Raw genomic sequence first — 18,019 nt, 5'->3', positions numbered from 1 at the left:
AAAACTGATGCAGGAAACGAACTGCCACTCGCAAATTTGATAATGATGAAATTTACCATGATGATGCTGTCGATGGTCAGTCTTTGGACAGGGAAGGATTTTGTTTGAGAGATTTAAAAATGTATCTTCTTTATTCCGACGATAACAACGTCATTATGACGTAACGTTGCGTCATTAATTAACTAAATATACCGAAAAATTGAGATTCTACAGTGGTACTGGGGTAGAATCAAGTTAGTCGTGGTAAATATATGGCTTTATATTTAGGGTACTCTGGGGAAAGTTGTATCGGCTAGGGAGATGAAAAAGGAAGGTAGGTACGATAACCTGTTTCAAATAAACACTGTGGTGAATTCGATTACTGCGGAATAGAATCGCAATACGATCAAACAGGATAACTTGCAACACTTTTCAAATTCAAAGTTCTATACTGCCCATAAACGCATAATTGTCTCATGTGAATAGGAAATCCAGCAAACATGGGACTGACCTGCATTTATGGGCAGTATAGACGACAGGGCCCAGATAACCGTGGTGGTAAACGTGTAGCTTTTCAGCATGACCAAGCTGAGGGTCGTGGGTTCGAATCTCACTGATCGAGGGTATTTTCGTAAAAGAAATTTTTCTCAACTTCCTTTGGCATAGAGGATCTTCGTGCTTGCCACACGATATACGAATGCAAAAAAAAAGTGAATCGGCATAGAAAGCTCTCATTAATAATAATGGAAGTCCTCATAAGAGCACTTAGCAACCAAAATGTACGTATAACAAAATCACCTGGAGGCTTTGCATGTGCAAAATTTCACTTATAAGATGTGGTGAAAAGGTTTTCTACGTGCAAAAGTGGAGGCGATGTACGTGCATGTGTTATGTGATGAATAATAGCATACAATGCGAGTGTATACATTTTTTACCGAACTAACCTGTGATCCTATGTGACATAACTTATGATAACAAATGTTGATTTGACAGTTGTTACGGATTGATTCGACTTACTTTGTACGACGAAACTTAATATACAAATGTACTCAGAAAAAAAAGTTCTTTGCGAGGAAGCTCATCAATCTGACGATTTTAACTACCGTTTTTTCCGGGTTTGATTAAATTTGTATGAATTAACGAGTTATTACGTGAACTTTTATGCGACTTCTGATTGTTTGGGAAGTACGGTCTGTCTCAGTTAAGACGTAACTTTAGGAAAGAAGAAAAAGGTAATTTACAGCACGCAATTCTACTTAAAGTTAGCTATTAAAATTTTAACGAATGTACCAATATCCTAATCATCAAATAACTAGAGTAAAGGTATTAAGGTAAACTAAGACAAATGGATTATATTCAGGCATATGAAGCTGATCTTAAAAATTTATTTTCGCTGTGAAATGGTCTAATTTATTAGAAATAATTTCATTTTAATATATAGGGACCCAAATTCAGTGATTAGGGCAATTTTTCATTCAAAATTATTTATTTTTATTTAGTCATATTTTTCGCCCCACACTGTTATTTTTAATTTTTGCCTGCCAACATATGCAATTTAACAATTATTAACAATGACTTTTTCAGTACCAAATGGCAAAAGATTTAAAAGAGAGTAGTTTTTGATCTTTCGACCTTGACGCTTGCTCCTGCGGGGGCGGGCGATGAGGACAAGATCTCGGGTCGCGCGCCTTTTTTCTCTGAGTGCTTTTATATTGCCGAGCAAACGAGTGGAGCTGAAAGTGGATTGCTGCTGCTCAGTCAAGGATGACGGATCAATTGGTGAGCTCGTTTCATGGTACTTTTTCTAATCTATAAAATATGTATGACTGCACATTTAATCATAAATATGATTTTTCAACAAACTATGAATGGTTCGTCACTGTGAGTGTAGACATAAACTCTGATTCATGAATTATCATTAAAAAAATTACCTTAAATTTTACCTTTATTTTTGTAATTAAAAAAACTTTGAATGGTTCGACTCTACAAGTGTAGACTTGCGAAAGGTACACTCTATTCAATAAACTTTGGATAGTTCGTCACTACAAGTGTTGGCATAAGAATAAGAGTGTTAGGAATGTTACATTTAGGTATTTGTTCAACAAACTTTGAATGGTTTGTCACCTCAAGTGTCGGCATAATTTCATATCAAACCAAAATATTATATTTACATAAAAGCATGTTTATATCTCACAAATAATTGTTTATCTTGGTCTAATCGCTTATCGAAGTGAATCCTGTGACCCAACGATCCTCCCCATTAACAAACATCCCTCCCAGTAAGCTTTATGGGGATGCAGAGGCAAACACGGTCCAAATGGCAAAGGTTACACACTAATATTCCTTCCCCCAATCCCACCTGACTGCAAGGACGTGGCCGGTGCCGTTATTGACCCTGTATAAATAGAGGCACTAAATTATGCACACTGCAGAAGATTATGGCCTATCCAAGCCAAACTTCTAGTTGGTTCTTCATGCACTTTTACTGACTTCGGTCAATCACGGAATAGCAACCATTGATATGTGTAGTCAGTCTAAGCTAAGCTAAGCCAAATGACAAAAGATTTAAACGAATTATTTTATCATATCAAAAATCATAAAAAGGTGTCATTTTTCAAATGTCCTAGTGTGTGATTCCTAGCAACTCCCAATGCTAATTGAGTTTTTCCAACGAAATGTAGATATTTTATATTAGTCAATCTTGTCAAGTTTTGTTATTCATGTATTCAAAGGTTTCTAATCAGTACAAGAGCAATTTGATAATCTATTTGTAATGGGAAAATGAGGCGGTAAAGGTCCATCAAGGTTTTATATCTTGACTGAACAATATTTTTGATGATTGTTCGTAGTCGATTGATAAATTATTTCTCTTTTGATTATACAGTAGACCTACCACTATAGTATTCCACTTTAATAGAACGCTAAATTGCTCGGAAATTGAGTGTTGTATGTCAGCTTTTGATGCTAGATCACTATAAGCATGAAATCACTCCTTTTTGACATTTCTTTCCTACCCTATACTAATTTTATGGTTTCATCAAAGCAAACTATGTAGATTTTTTTTTTCATGTTGATGTAAGAGAAACGTCATAAATATCGCGGTTAAAGGAAATGAGAATTTTCTGGTCATGTGTTTATGTTTATGTACTGTTTATGTTGCGCAGTCATCCGATTGATTAATTTTTTTTTTTCATTTTTAAGATAAATTAAACTACTCAACGTGCATGAGTGTATTAAACAAAACGTCGATGCCAAATTTAATATTCTAGAAATGAAATATGTAAGAATTTAATTGAGATTTCTCTGCAACACATACTATCAAACACTAGTGATAAAATTTGTACCTTTGAAAAGTTCAGAAGATAATATTTCTTAACAAAACAGCCCAAAGCATGGCTAAAGCGATTTAAGAACCTGTTTTTGTTAGGTTGTGTGGAGTGTGCTTTCTACCGCCCTTTGTCATGTTTTTTACATCCTACACATGGAGTGTCCTTCACAAATGCTATTCATACTATTGGAAAAAGTTAATTCCTCGGCTATTCCGACCATCGAATATGATACAAGTACATAATGTTTAAGCAAAGTACTGTTCATGAACGATCCAGCAGACCTTCGTGCCTATTCTGCGCGGCGTGTGAGGTGACACGAGTCGATTGGGGTGACAATTGTCGACTCGCTCTCATTTGATTAGCATTAGTCGTCTCACGTCACCCGAGGTGAGAGCGACTCGTCTCGACTCACACGCCGCGCAGAATAAGCACGCTTGATGATGATCACTATGTATTTGAATATCTCAGACCACGTCTTGTAGACTTTTGAAAAAGTTCATGTTTTAGTTTTTCCCCTTTCTCCAAGACGTTTTAAGCTAGGCATGCTGTTCCGCTCAAGAAAAGTAAAAATTTCTGCGCAAGAAATAGTTTAGAAATTTTATACAGTGAGCTCTGTTTGATTTGACATTTCTTTTCAACTGCGTACTGCGATCAAAGAAAAATGCTTTTCTTTAGCATTTCGTGCAAGAAATTTCCCACGCATCGGGATAGGCGATTACTTTTCTGTTGGACTGCATACTTCGTTTTACTGGATTTATCAAAAATCTAATGACCGATCTCGCCAGGGTTATATTTGATGACTGTATTTGTCAGAATATTAAAGCCGAAGATGACTTACAAAATGCTCTTCTTTTGATTAGATACGCATCATATGTGAAAATAATTGACATTTCAATCAACAATCTCAAATTATTGCCTACTAAGATTAAACTATATCAGTAGGCAAGGAATGCCAAAGTCTAATCACCCCCCATTTATAGCTAGCTTAAAAAGTTGCATACGCACTTAGAATAAAACACAGAATTCGGTGAAATAATCCACAGAGTCTGAACTGTAAAATACGCCTTTACGGATTTTTCTGTGAAACACTAATGTTTTGAACAGAACTGTCAAACATTTAAAGAATATTCTGTAAAGGCAGAAAAAGTACAAAATTCTGTAAAATTTTCACATGCTGTTCGGTGAAGATGAAATATTTCATTGTTTGCACCGAAAATCTGTGAAATTACTGGTCAATTGCCAACCGCGGAAGAACCAAGTGACAATTTCAAAATAGAAAATGGGCATCCAAAATAAGTGAGGCTGATTGATATTTGTATGATAATTTTAAGGAATTCTCTGTTTTAGAATCCCAATAAAATTAAGGTGCACATGTGTAAAAAAGGGAAAAGAAATGTTTTATTTCGCAATCACCGTTAAGTGTTTTGTTTTAATCAATTCGTTTAATCCGTTCTCGTCGTTCATTTTGTAGGTACATATTTAGAATGCAGCAAGCGCTTTGAAATTATTGCAATAATATTGACAATTCGAGTGACAATTAGAAGTTCGGCAGTCAAAACTTCGGCGAAGTTCGGCGTCGGCATTCTAATTTGGTGCTTCGCCGACGCATAAGGATTGCCTTTGTCGGCGTAGCACTTCGGTAGAATGTCGACGCCGAACTTCGGCGAACTTTCTGTGATATTTCATTTCTCTTATGAACTTCGGACTAAAGTTAATCTGAATGCACAATAGCATGTCATCAAAAATCCGATATGAAACTTTTTCCCTTTTCACAGAAGTTCTGTAAAATTACACAGATTCAATCGGTAAAATGCCAATAGAATAACAAAAAAATCACAGTAGATCTGTAAAAAATCACCGAACAACTCAGTAAAACCTTCAAAAACAATCAACAATAGGGTCCTAAAGCCCTGTCCCAATTTTAGTGCCAAACGCTTAAGTTTAGGCCAAAAACACATGTTTACTCAATTTTCTAATGTTTTCCGTTGGTTTAAGCCCAAAAAACATTTTTTTAGATTTTGTCACATCCTTTGGCTTAAACTCAAATTTTGGGTGTATTTTATTTTCCATGTCCCTTACGAAATGTCAGATAGGAACAACCCCGGTGGTCGAACTAAAATCCCTGTGGTGTTTTTGTCGACTAAGCGAACGTCAAACATGATCAAAAGTGTCAAGGTTCATTTATGGACCAAATTTTTAAATTAAAATTTAAACATGATATAGCCATTATTTGAGCGGGAAAAATTGCTAAAGTAGTTAGAGTAACATGCTCTTTCGTGTTATTAAATAAAAACAAGATTTCATTAAAAATTTTAGGACCCAATTCCACAGAAAATCTGTACAAAATCACCGAACTATTCGGTGCTTTTGACAGATGAAATTTTTCAATATTTACAGATCGTTCGGTGAGGTAAAAAATCACCGAACGGATTACCGAAAAATTTGCTGTTGAGAATTCGGTTGAAATTTCACAGATATCTGTGATTATTTCTAAGTGTGTACACGGAGAAATCAGACTGCCCAAAAAATAAGTTCTTTAAACTTAAATTTGAGTAAACTCCATTTAGTTTTTACCCACGGTTGGGTTGTTCTGCCGCTCTCGCAACAGCAATGTTGTCAAAAACAGAGAGAGACGTACCGACCCAGCGTCGAATATTCGTGGAATAAGCCAAATTTAGATTCTTTCGAATTTACCTAAGTTTAGATTGTTTTAACTCACTCTAGAGACTTCGAAAGCTAACGCTAGGTAGACATTTTTTAGCACTGAGTTGATTTTTTCGCTGTTGGGCCTCCTATAAATCACCATCTAGAAAGCTGAAAATTTCATGGTAAGGATGGCAAAGAGTATATGGGAGATAAGATTTTCAAACATTTTTAAAATTCGAATCGCCCAGTAATGAAATTTTTCGTTTGACGAAAAGTTTCCACCGACCGGAGCGGGAATCGAACCTACACCCCGTGACACAATACGAATAAACGACTGACGCCGCTAATCGCACGGCCACGAAGCTCGTTAAATAGGTATAGTGAGTTGATTTTGTAACTACAGTCGACTCTCCACATCTCGTTGATCTTTATCCCTATGTCGATGATTTCTTCGGTCCCTTCAGTCTGCATACATTTTCTCTCTCCATATCTTGATATCCTCCTTATCTCGATATCTCCATGTCTCGATGTGCTCCTGTTGATTTTTTGCAGAGTTGATTAATATCAGTCATAACAGCTGATGACTGATGTTCTAAAACAATCAATATCAATTGCGAACTATCAATACCACTTTGATCTGACAACCAACAGCAGTGATGCGACAACGCACTCTAGATCATAATCTTTGCAGAATGAGTGATCACGTCTTAACTATGCACGCTCATAATATTTTGAGTGACCAACACATACACGCAGAAGAATTTCTTTATGTTAATATTACTATCCCGTTAATTACTTTTACCTACTCACAAATAGTTGTTTCGAAGACTTCAAGTCATGCTCACAAAACGACTTACTTTTAACTTGCAAGGAACAGGGTAGGTGATAAGTAGACCACCTCTCTCGCAAGAGACCACGTATCAAGTTTGCTGATGTGCACTTTATATATTTTTTTAGATCAATAAAGCAGCAGCGAATCTTTTCAGATATGTTGATAAAGCAGAACAAAATTCTGAGTAAACATTGCAAAATATTATAAACTCAAATAAATTTACTTTGAGTCAACTAAATAATAGTTGAATTTTGACGTTTGTTCTGTGTAAATTCATGCTCACAAATCGACTTACTTTTAACTTGCAAGAAACAGGGTAGGTGATAAGTAAATAACCTCTCACGCAGGAGACCACGTATCAAGTTTGCCGACGTGCACTTTATTTTTATTTTTGCAACATATTTTTTTAAATCGATAAAGCAGCAGCGAATCTTTTCAGATATGTTGATAAAGCAGATCAAAATGCTGAGTAAATATTGCAAAATATTATAAACTCAATTAAATTTACTTTCAATCAACTAAATTATAGTTGAATTTTGACGTTTGACCTCTCACGCAGGAGACCACGTATCAAGTTTGCCGACGTGTACTTTTTTTTTTATTTTTGCAATATATTTTTTAGATCGATAAAGCAGCAGCGAATCTTTTCAGATATGTTGATAAAGCAGAACAAAATGCTGAGTAAACATTGCAAAATATTATGAACTCAATTAAATTTACTTTGAGTCAAGTAAATAGTAGTTGAATTTTGACGTTTGACCTATGCAAATTCAATAAAAAAATATAGCTGGTAACAACTATACGGTATAGTTGTTTTTAACAATATTCTGTCCAATCAACCATTTTATAGTTATCTCTAAATTAACCTTTAAATGTAGTTAGCTTGACCGGTAAATGATTACGAACACTATATTTTGTTCTCCGTGTAGTTTCAATTCATCTGAAGCACTATCAAAAATCTCGTACTGGTAAATTGCCTTTTTATTTGTTTAATTTAAAGCTAAACATAACCCATTAGTGATATCCATAGTCTATCACCATCAATGCACTGGTGAAGGAGTAGACAGCATGAAGTTGATGGAATGATCCGAATAGTATCGCAGTCGGCCTGTAAAAATCACCAAATTTCATGCGTTGATAGTGACAGCGAGCAACTCTGATTTTTTGTTCCAAATTTTCTCTCCGTGTGTCGATATGACCATAATCAAACGGGACTAGACTAGATTTTAGGGATTCAAAACAATTTCAGAACGCGAGATGACGTCTGCTTGTTTATTATTTTCCTGGTAACGGAGTGTTCATTAAACACGCTGACTATCGAAATGCATACATTTTGCCTTATGCAAGGCGGAACGGTTATTGCAATACGAACTCTTTATGTAGAGTAAGGTGGGGCAAAAGTTCGACCTTAGTGGTATAATCAAAGTTTCCAGGAAAATAATAGCACTTAAAACAAAACAAATACCATACAGTGAACCTTCCAACCCGGGAGCACCATGACAGCTGCAGTACAACGTCAGTGTACCGAAAAATTTTGGTCCGTGGTACTGTCAAACTCAATAAAATCATGGAGTGTGTTCAAAATAGGGCGTAAACTAGAATTATGCTTGATGGACATAAAAAAGTTTTACAATTTTTGTTTGGCATTTGTAATATCATTATAAAAACGAGTGATCACCAAATAGCGATTCTCTGAAAGGATTTGTACGGTCATCGGGAAGATTTTGTATGGCCCACGAGCGAGTTTTGAATAGTGGTGTGATGTGGTCCGCATGCTATAAGTTGCTTATAGAAACCGATCTTTTGCTTACGAAATTATTTTTTGACCACTTGGCAATTCAAAACAAAACAAATTTATTAGGGATCGTTCTAACATTACGTAACGCAACAGGGGGAGGTAAGGGGTACTTTGTAATGTTACGGTCCATACAACAAAATTGAAATTTTCCATACAAAACCTGTTACTTCAGGGAGGGATTGGCAAATTACTTCGTTACGCAATATATAAATCATACCTTAGATATGTTTGATGATCATTAATTTATGGGAAATTGCCTGTAGTTATAAGCTTGAAATCAATCTGAGATCATATCGACTCACAGTACATTTTCTTTTGTGGGTTTGAACACTTTTTTTTCTCATACTCACCACCAGATGTCTAAGCACAGACAAACAGACGTAACACTTAGAACAAATCTCGATCTAAATCATAGTCACGAAGATATTTACTCCCAATGCTAAAATTAGTGTGTTTGGCCGACGGACCAACAGATGGCGGTAGTGTGTAAACGTCAAACGCGAACAAAAACGATGCGAGCGCTGCGGGTGGCGGATTGGCCACCTACCATATTTTTGTATCGACCATTAAAAAGGTGGTCGATGGACAATGGTGAGAGTGTGACGTCTGTTTGTCTGTGGTCTAAGTTTCAATCACATAAGCTTATTGGATGAAGTATCCAGCTTTTTACGAGCGCTAATATCACCAAAAATTAGCCCACTTTTACAAAAAAGGGATCTAGTGATCTGACGTTTGACTTGGGTCGCTTGATATGGACTAATCTTAACTTACTCAGTCCAAGAATTTTGACACTTGATCGAAACACGTGGGGAGCATTAAGAAGCGTGACCCGCTAAAGTGTCAAAATTCTTGAACCGAGTGAATTTATCACACCGGTGGACAAGTCAATTGACCGGACCCAAGCTAAACGTCAATATGTTGGATCCCTACCAGAAAGTAAGCTACCTTTGGCGGCCATTACCGCTTTAAAATAGCTGCATAGTTCATCCAATGGACTTATCCACGGTCTTCTTTTCTTGACGATTTTTTTTCCGAACTTAATATGTTTACATAAAATAACATCCACGCCAACACTAATGTTCACCGGATAAACAATGCGTGGATGAATATGCAACGAAATCGTTTATTTTTCTGTGTACATCGCCCGCAGTAAAGGTTTTCTTCTTGCTGAAATTTGCAGCGTGACGTCATCGTATATTAGTTCATAGGCTTATTTAATTGAAACTTGGACCTCTGGTGGTGAGTATGAGAAAAAGTGTTCTAACCCGCATAGAAAAAAAAACTGCAAATAAAAATATATCACTTTTCGACTTGATTCGATCTCAAATAAAAAAGACAAGGACACCGTTTTCAGTCATTTAGCTGCACGGACTGTAACTTAACACTAGATAATGGACAAGAATGCACAAGTGGCATAGCCGAGAAACATTCCTGACGAAAAGTTTCAACGGCTGAAGCGGGAATCGAACCCACACCCCATGACACGATACGCTTAAATGCCTGACAACACTAACCACACGGCCACGAGGCCCACAATATTTTATTTTATTTTATGTTACGGCCAGCGCTTTCTTTTGAGGGCATAAAAGCGATCCACAAATCGGTTAGGCTGTATTGTAAGTAATTTCTTATGGATTACTTTCCCGCAAAACAAAGCACTAACAGGTCGTTTAATCTTTTCACCAAATGAATTTGTGCGCTCTATAGGGAAAGTGTACCAGTTATGGCTATAGTGGTTCCCTATTTGGCCATACGTGTTTTCTCGAAAACTTTCACATTTTCAATATTTTTGAATGTGTTAACATCAAGATATATTTGATATTAAACTACTTAAATACACAGAATGATTAAAAATTTGAAGATAATCAAATTATCACGTATGGCGAAATAAGGAACCATTATGTCCATAACTGGTACACCTACCCTAGTTCATTTGGTGCTTAAACTTGGTGATTTTATTAAATTTATTTCCATTGGCAGACGAAAATATCAGACTCGCCCTTATTTTATTTCATTCCATTCGTTGTTTTGCACCCGTCAACAACGAAACAAAATTCCGATCTGCCATAGTGAAAAATTGTGCCAGCAGCGGTGGATGGCCCCATTGTTTACGTTGCAAGTAGGTACGTGAAAATTGCGTTATCTGTCACTTCGCGGGGGGGTTGGAACCTTCAACATATTGGCTATAATTTTGCTGAACAAATTTGTGTCAAAATATTTACCCATTTTCAGTTATAACAGTTTCAAAATTAACTGTCTTATTCGAACTTTTGCCCCACCGGTGGGGCAAGAGTTCGAATCTAGTGTGGGGCAAAAGTTCGCTGGCTAAAACACAAATTATCGATCCTTTTATGATAGGCATACTTTACACCAGCCGTAAACTTAAGTTTGACGAAAAATACACATTAAATTTTCATCAAAAAATTGCCCAAAACCGGGTTAATTGTAATATACTCAAAAATAGCAGTTTTTCGCAAAACTAAGTGGAAATGTAAAATTTTGGTGACAATTTTCACACGATCAGACAAATTTAACTAAATTTGAAGATAATATGTGGATTTTAGGCAATTCGTAAATTTTTCCGTCATTTTATACATGGGTCGAACTTTTGCCCCGCTATGGGCCAAAAATTGTTTTCAAGCATTTATGTAAAAACTAATACACCTCAAAGCAACCTTATGATAGGCCTAGAAACGCCCTTACATAAAATATTGAAAAAGATTTTATCTTTAATTGGTTCCATGCAACGAAAGTTTGACCAAAAATTACAATATTCACGTCGAAAAACAACAAATAGCCATAACTTTTCCAAATCTCAATCGATTTTTATGATATTTGGATCGAAAGTCTCTTACTTGAATAGCATTCGAACCACCATGACATTTATAAGATTTGTTTTGAATTGAGCTGGAAATCTTAAAAAGAAACTTTTACCCCACTCGAACTTTTGCCCCACTTTACTCTATCGTTTTAGCATCAGCTCACATCAATGCGTCGATTGGCGCGTGGTGTACGCACGGACCTAACGATCGCAAGGTTCTTGGTTCGATTCCAGGTTGCCGCGAGAACGTATTTTTGTTTTCAAAGTTTGGTTTCATAAGGCAAAGCTATGAACTTCAACCCAGTTTATTATGGCGAATTTTCATAAGTGGTTACTATGTATTTCGATAGTCCATTTGCCTGAGTATTTGTCACGATCTCTCCGTATCTCGATGGTCCCTTCGATATCGAGATGTGGAGAGGCGACTGTAATAATCAACGTAATGACATGTAATTTATTTCGGCTTTAGGACATTTGATCGAAAGACATTTGGTCGAATGACGTTTGGTCGAATGACATTTGGTCGAAAGTACATTTGGTCGAAGGGACATTTGGTCGAATGGACGTTTGGTCGAATGACTTTAGAACATTTCGTAGAAAGATTTTTTAGTAATAGTTGATCGCAATATCGATTATTGAACCAATCGATATCGATATAAACCAAACTAAATTTTTGTTCAATGGATGATCTAAAGTTTATTTTAGGTGAACATAAATTTCATCGGAAGTCAGTAACGAATCTATTTACATGATAATTATAACCAACGTGATTAGTATATGTAATAACGTCTATATATGATTAATTATTCTTGAAAAGTGTTCATATTCTTCAGCCTTTTTCAATTGAAAGACGGGATGTTTTATTTTACCCAATTTTGTAGAAGTTTAGAAATAATTTTATCTTTTTATTGCTCATTGTTGAATTTATTATTCTTTCAAAATATCATTATGTCATCGTTCTTCATATATTAACTCCAGTGTGAGTGCTCGGAACCATTATTCCTATCAATTTGAATTATCAATTTGGAATGCGGGTACCAGACCTGTTACAGTTGGGCATAGAACAATTTGGTCATCTTGAATTGTCTCCATATAATGCATTTTTGTACATACAATAAACAGGCTAATTTTGATGGCCAATTATATGGTTTTACTGGTGGTGTTGATGACCTCGGGTGAATAAAATAGTTTGTGGTAGAAGCTTTGAATGGTTACGATAAGAGCACCGAAATATAATTTGATCAAAAATAATTAAACAAGAAAATTGTGATTTAGTGTAATGATTTTTACTCCCAGTTCAATTATACTGTTTGACTCTGACTCAATCACTGTGATTTAAAGTCAAAATGACACTCTGTAAAATAATCTGAAAAATCCCTATTCGACAAAATTTTCGACTAAACATCCTTTTAACAAAATATCATATGCTTCTTAAAGCAATAAAATTCTTTTCGACCAAATGTCCATTCGACGAAATGTCCATTCAACCAAATGTACTTTTGACTAAATGTCATTCGACCAAACGTCATTCGACTAAATGTCATTCGACCAAATGTCATAGATTCATTTATTTCAACCTTAAAATAAATCTACCAATTTGTGGTTTTAAAAATATTGTTTAGTTGAAGTAACTTTTCATATAGAATTTAGGTACATGAGTCAATGAGGTTCACCGTTAGTTATTAGAAATTGGTAAGTGGTTAACTTCACCCGAAATTACGCTACCAAAAATTAACGAATAGTTAACCCGTATAGGCCTGAGTGAAAGCAAAAATTGTAAAACCCTCACCACTCAGCGAATTCTTAATGGATTCAAATGTTTTTTTGTCAGTATACTGGTACACATATGTAGTTTCTAGAAGTGGACAGAGGAACGCGGAAATATTCATGTAGCCAGAGTTATTCCGGTGGGTCACTGGAACAGGTCGGGTGAAAAGGGTACTATGCGTTTGTGCCCCTGGAGGTAGACAAATTTCAAGTAACAGATAATTTCCGGAATCGGCTTTAATGTGGCCACTATATGACGGAATTTTAAGAAAATTGCATCAGTGTAAACTTTTTGAGAAATTATTGAATTGGATAACTATGAGTTTTACATTTGATTGATCGTACTAATAACCATTTTCGGGTCCCGGGACGATAAAGACTTTAGTGGTCAATTTGTATCTGAACATCTGTTCCAAGCTCATGGGAACGCATTTTAGTGCACAATTATGTTTGATTTTTACTTTTTGAGATTCTAAACGATTTAGTATCCAACAAATCTATAGCCGGTTCTTCCGGGCATTACGTCCGAATGGCTACATCTGGTATATTTTAAATGGTGCAAAACTCTTCATTTATAATATTGAATATCAGATCTTAATGATTTATACAAATTGAAATGATTGGCATTGCAAACAAATGAAGGTAACTTAGCATGTCCTAAAAAATAGCACTTTTTTACCCGACTTGACCCAGTGACCCACCGCAATAACTCCAGCCACAGGATATTTCCGAGTTCTTCTGGCCACTTCTAGAAACTAGATATGTGGGCGAGTAAACTGACAAAAAAAAAATCATTTGGATCCGTTAAGATTTCTGTGAGCGGTGAGGGTTTCAGTATTTTTGCTTTCACTCAGGCCTATACGAGTTAACTGATTTGTTATTTTGATTAGTCGTTGAACTTTTCAAAAATTGATATGAAATTTTCGTTGTCACATAAACAATATCCACGTGGACATTTCATATACCTTCGCCCTCTCTCCTCGTGGATTAGTGTGAACGTACCCACTATCCTCTTTAAGTATTCATGTGGTATATGGACGACCTCTTGTTAGAAAATTCAATAGATACCTTGATTTTTTTATGATCTTCAAGACATATATCGCTGGACCCCTGTAGAAATTTTCTACAGGATTTCTCAAAAGTTCTTCGAGAGCTTTGATTTCCTTCAAATGATTAGTATTTATGCCTAAAAAAATAATTTTTTTTCTACAAATTACATCCACATCTACTTCAAGTTTTCCTTCTGTTATTTCTGCTGGAATCTTTCCAGAAATTTTTAAGGAAATCCATCAGGAGCTATCCATTGACCTAAAAAATTTACAACGTTTTACAATTTTTCTTCTTCTTACATAGACTCAATCTTCGTCTACCAGATGAAGTTAAAAAATGCTCAAAAACATTTTTTAACTTCATCTGGTAGACGAAGATCGAGTCTATGTAAAAAAAAACTAGTATTAAGTTAAGTTGAGAAAGTAAGGTTGTATTTCTATAACTCATTACTTATGGTTCTTATTCGAAATCGGTTTTCAACTAATGGTAATTTGAAATTACAGTGTTCGTTCGATTTTGGCAACTCGTACGAATTTTCCATATTGTCACAATCGAAGTTTTTTCAAGGTACAGTTTTCTAACATAATTTATGGTAAGTTGAATTACAAAGTCATCCTACAACCTCAGTTTTGATTGAATTGTAGAAATTGTTGATAATAATTGCCAAAATCTAACAAATTTTGGAGAAACAATCGATTTTTGTCACGGTGTTAAAATTAAGGTTGCCAAAATCGAATGATTTCGTGTAGTTTGATATGTTTAAAAAATGTCCAGTTCCACTCTGTAGCCTGTACCATTTGGCTTCGGGTGTATTGCTCAAGGGCCCGTAACCCATCATCGTATGGTGTGGCACTGCTAGTATGTAACATACTAGTATCGTAATGATCCACGGCATACCATCAGCACAAGGACGAGACACCAAGCATCCGTGACCACTTATCATTGAACGATGGAGAAAGACACTTACGATATTCTTTCTATCATAGGTATATGCCTTGTTATCCCGGAAACCGGAGACGTTTCCTTGCTGGTATGAGTGGAAACCATTTTTAATTATCGATATTGTGCGAGTTGGTCGTCAACCTTCGTTCGTGATCTATTCGGATTTTTAGATTATTCGGCCTTGTTATTTTCTGATGCTGATGAGAGATTGCATAGTTAGAAAGGGAAATCTGGTCGAGTGGCTCTTGTGGTTCGAGATAGGAAGTCAGTTGCTAACTTAGAAGTGGATTTATAAATAAAAGTTCTCATCAGCTTCCAGCTCTTTGAAATGGCACTTACAAGGTTCATCTATGCCAAGTAATTCTACTAAATCTCTTGTGCAAGGCGCACATTCTAATTGGGACAGAATCATTTTTCGAGTGATAAGCAGGATGATACCAAGAGTTTCAAAAAATGTTCAACTGAAGAAGCTTTTCGATCAAGTTGATTTTTGTTGAGACAGTTGGCTTCTCGAATACTTAAGCGCAAGCGAGCAAAGGGATGACTTTTAGTAACGACCCGAACACCCAATTTGATAAGAAATAAATATCCAGCTGTTCTTATTTATTCATGTTTCTTGTTGGTCTATGATTTCAGAAAATCAAAGGTAGAATATTTCCTTCTATTTTAATTATAAGGTTGAGCCAGACTATCATGAGGCAACACTTGAGAGACCTGGTCGTTTTCCCATGCTTGACCGCAATGAAAAATCAAGCGCACTTTCACACCTCATTAGTGCACTGGTCATAGCATCAATCACACCGCAGAGAACTACTCATCGTTTGAATCATTCATCTATTTCCGATAATCGTTTTTTAATTGGCAATGGCAAATTTCAGAACCATTTCGCGAAATGCTCTCATGGGAGGTAAGTTCTCAATAAATTTGCGAATTGTTCAACCCACTCGGCTTATTCTTGATCCATCCCTTCTCTTAGCTTTCAAACGCCGACAAATGAACGACCTGGTGAAGTTCGAGTCCTTCATTCGGGTGCCGGAGATATTCTTCGACATGATCGGAATCACACGCTACGGGGAAGCTCGAGATACCTGGAAGGCTCGACTCAAGCAGGCGTTCTTCTGGAGTTCATACGCCAACACAATTTTCTGTCTGATCATTGAGCATATCTACTTCATCAAAGCGGCGGGGAACTTCACGAACTTTTTGGAATTGACGGCCTTGGCACCGTGCATCGGATTCACGGCGCTGTCGATAGTCAAAATTATGACGATCAAGTTGAACGAAGCCAAGTTGAACGGAATTCTCGATCGGCTTAGTGACTTATTCCCGAGGAGTCACCTCGATCAGGATCGATATCGAACGTACAACTATAATCTCGAGTCGCAAATGGTGATGAAGTCATTCTCGATTCTCTACATGATCTTGATTTGGATCTTCAATCTGCTTCCGTTGGTATCGATGTTGGTGAACTACATTTCGACTGGAATACTGGAAAAGGAGCTTCCCTACTTCATGTGGTATTGGTATGATTGGCACAAGGCAGGTTACTACGAGATAACGTTCTTCCACCAGAACTGGGGAGCCTTCGATTCAGCTGTGTTCAACCTCAGCACGGATTTACTCTTTTGTGCAATCATTCTTCTGATTTGTTTGCAATTTGACATATTGGCGTACAGATTGCGACATGCTAAAGGTGATTATAAGGAGTTGGAACAATGTGTAAAACTGCATCAGTCAGTCGTTGAGTTGAGCAACCAGCTGGAAGGAATATTCTCACCTTCCATTTTGGTCAACTTTGTCGGAAGCTCGGTAATAATCTGTCTGGTGGGATTCCAAGCTACGTCCAATATCAGTGCATTCGATTTGTTCAAATTCATTCTCTTTCTGATTTCATCGTTAGTTCAAGTTTTTCTATTGTGCTACTACGGAAACAAATTGATTGAAGCGGTTCGTAATTTTCAACAATAGATTCAATTCTTCTGCCTAATCCCACTTGTATCATTGTAGAGTTCACAAATAGGGTACTGTGCCTTCGAAGGTACATGGTACATGGCAGACTTGCGCTACCAAAAGTCGCTTCTTTTCGTGATGACTCGAGCTGGCCAGTGGCAAAAGCTGACGGCGATGAAATTCTCCGTAGTTTCGTTGGCAAGCTATTCGGCGGTAAGAAAACTCTTGGAACAAGATATCGTTTTCATTACAGAAAATTGTAAATATTTTGTAATTACAGATCTTAAGTACGTCGTTTTCATACTTCACCTTGCTGAAGACCATCTATGAACCAAGTCAGAAGTGAATGGACGTAAATTTGAAAAAAATGAAACAAAATGATTTTAAGGTATAGTTGAAATCAACTTCTGAAATAAATATATTCAAATATAGATTCATACTGCTAAAATCTGGCAGTTTGACGTAAGCACCATTTCAATTCTTGGCACTTTTGGAATATCAAACAAAAGCTATTGACTATTTGTGAGAATTTATCCTCCAGAATGAATAATGAGCATTAGTTCTTGAAACCCTATGTTACAGAAACCCATTATAATACAGGAAATTTAAGAGAATTCTTTTTGTAAACGTAGACACCTGAAATTTACTAATAAAACAATGGAAAAGCCTGGTAATATCAATTAGACGGAAGACTTCAGATATCCTGCATAGAAAAGATGTCACATTGATGGATTTAGCCCAGATAAATCTGAACCATAGCGATACAATTCAGGTGAAGGCTTCGTGATCACAAAAAATAACTATGTCCTTCAATGCAAATGTTACGCATCTTCAAGATAAAAAGTTACCAGTTAACCGGCAAGTTGATCAAACGAAGGTCGATAATCATCGCAAGAGACTTCAAT

At 36.3% G+C, this 18,019-nt stretch overlaps 1 protein-coding gene across 1 annotated transcript; it reads left to right on the top strand.

Annotated features, from left to right (window-relative positions):
- The first annotated feature begins 300 nt into the window (after positions 1-300).
- LOC5576020 (odorant receptor 85c) lies at positions 301-17,799 on the top strand. Its single transcript, XM_001662305.3, has 5 exons — positions 301-313; positions 14,443-14,518; positions 16,043-17,111; positions 17,172-17,327; positions 17,395-17,799. The coding sequence occupies exons 1-5, from the start codon at positions 301-303 to the stop codon at positions 17,458-17,460; spliced, it is 1,380 nt and encodes a 459-aa protein (XP_001662355.3). The 3' UTR covers positions 17,461-17,799.
- The last annotated feature ends 220 nt before the right edge of the window (positions 17,800-18,019 follow it).

The sequence above is a fragment of the Aedes aegypti genome, chromosome 3 (genome assembly GCF_002204515.2).
Source record: "Aedes aegypti strain LVP_AGWG chromosome 3, AaegL5.0 Primary Assembly, whole genome shotgun sequence".
Lineage (NCBI taxonomy): Eukaryota > Metazoa > Arthropoda > Insecta > Diptera > Culicidae > Aedes > Aedes aegypti.
This window is presented reverse-complemented; position numbering and strand designations above follow the sequence as displayed.

What these genes read in the sequence shown, in the direction of transcription:
- LOC5576020 (XM_001662305.3), top strand. An exon ending in TTTACAATTTTTCTTCTTCT is followed by an intron (nt 14,519 to 16,042) that starts TACATAGACTCA and finishes GGCAAATTTCAG; the next exon opens with AACCATTTCGCGAAATGCTC. An exon ending in CGTTGGCAAGCTATTCGGCG is followed by an intron (nt 17,328 to 17,394) that starts GTAAGAAAACTC and finishes TTGTAATTACAG; the next exon opens with ATCTTAAGTACGTCGTTTTC.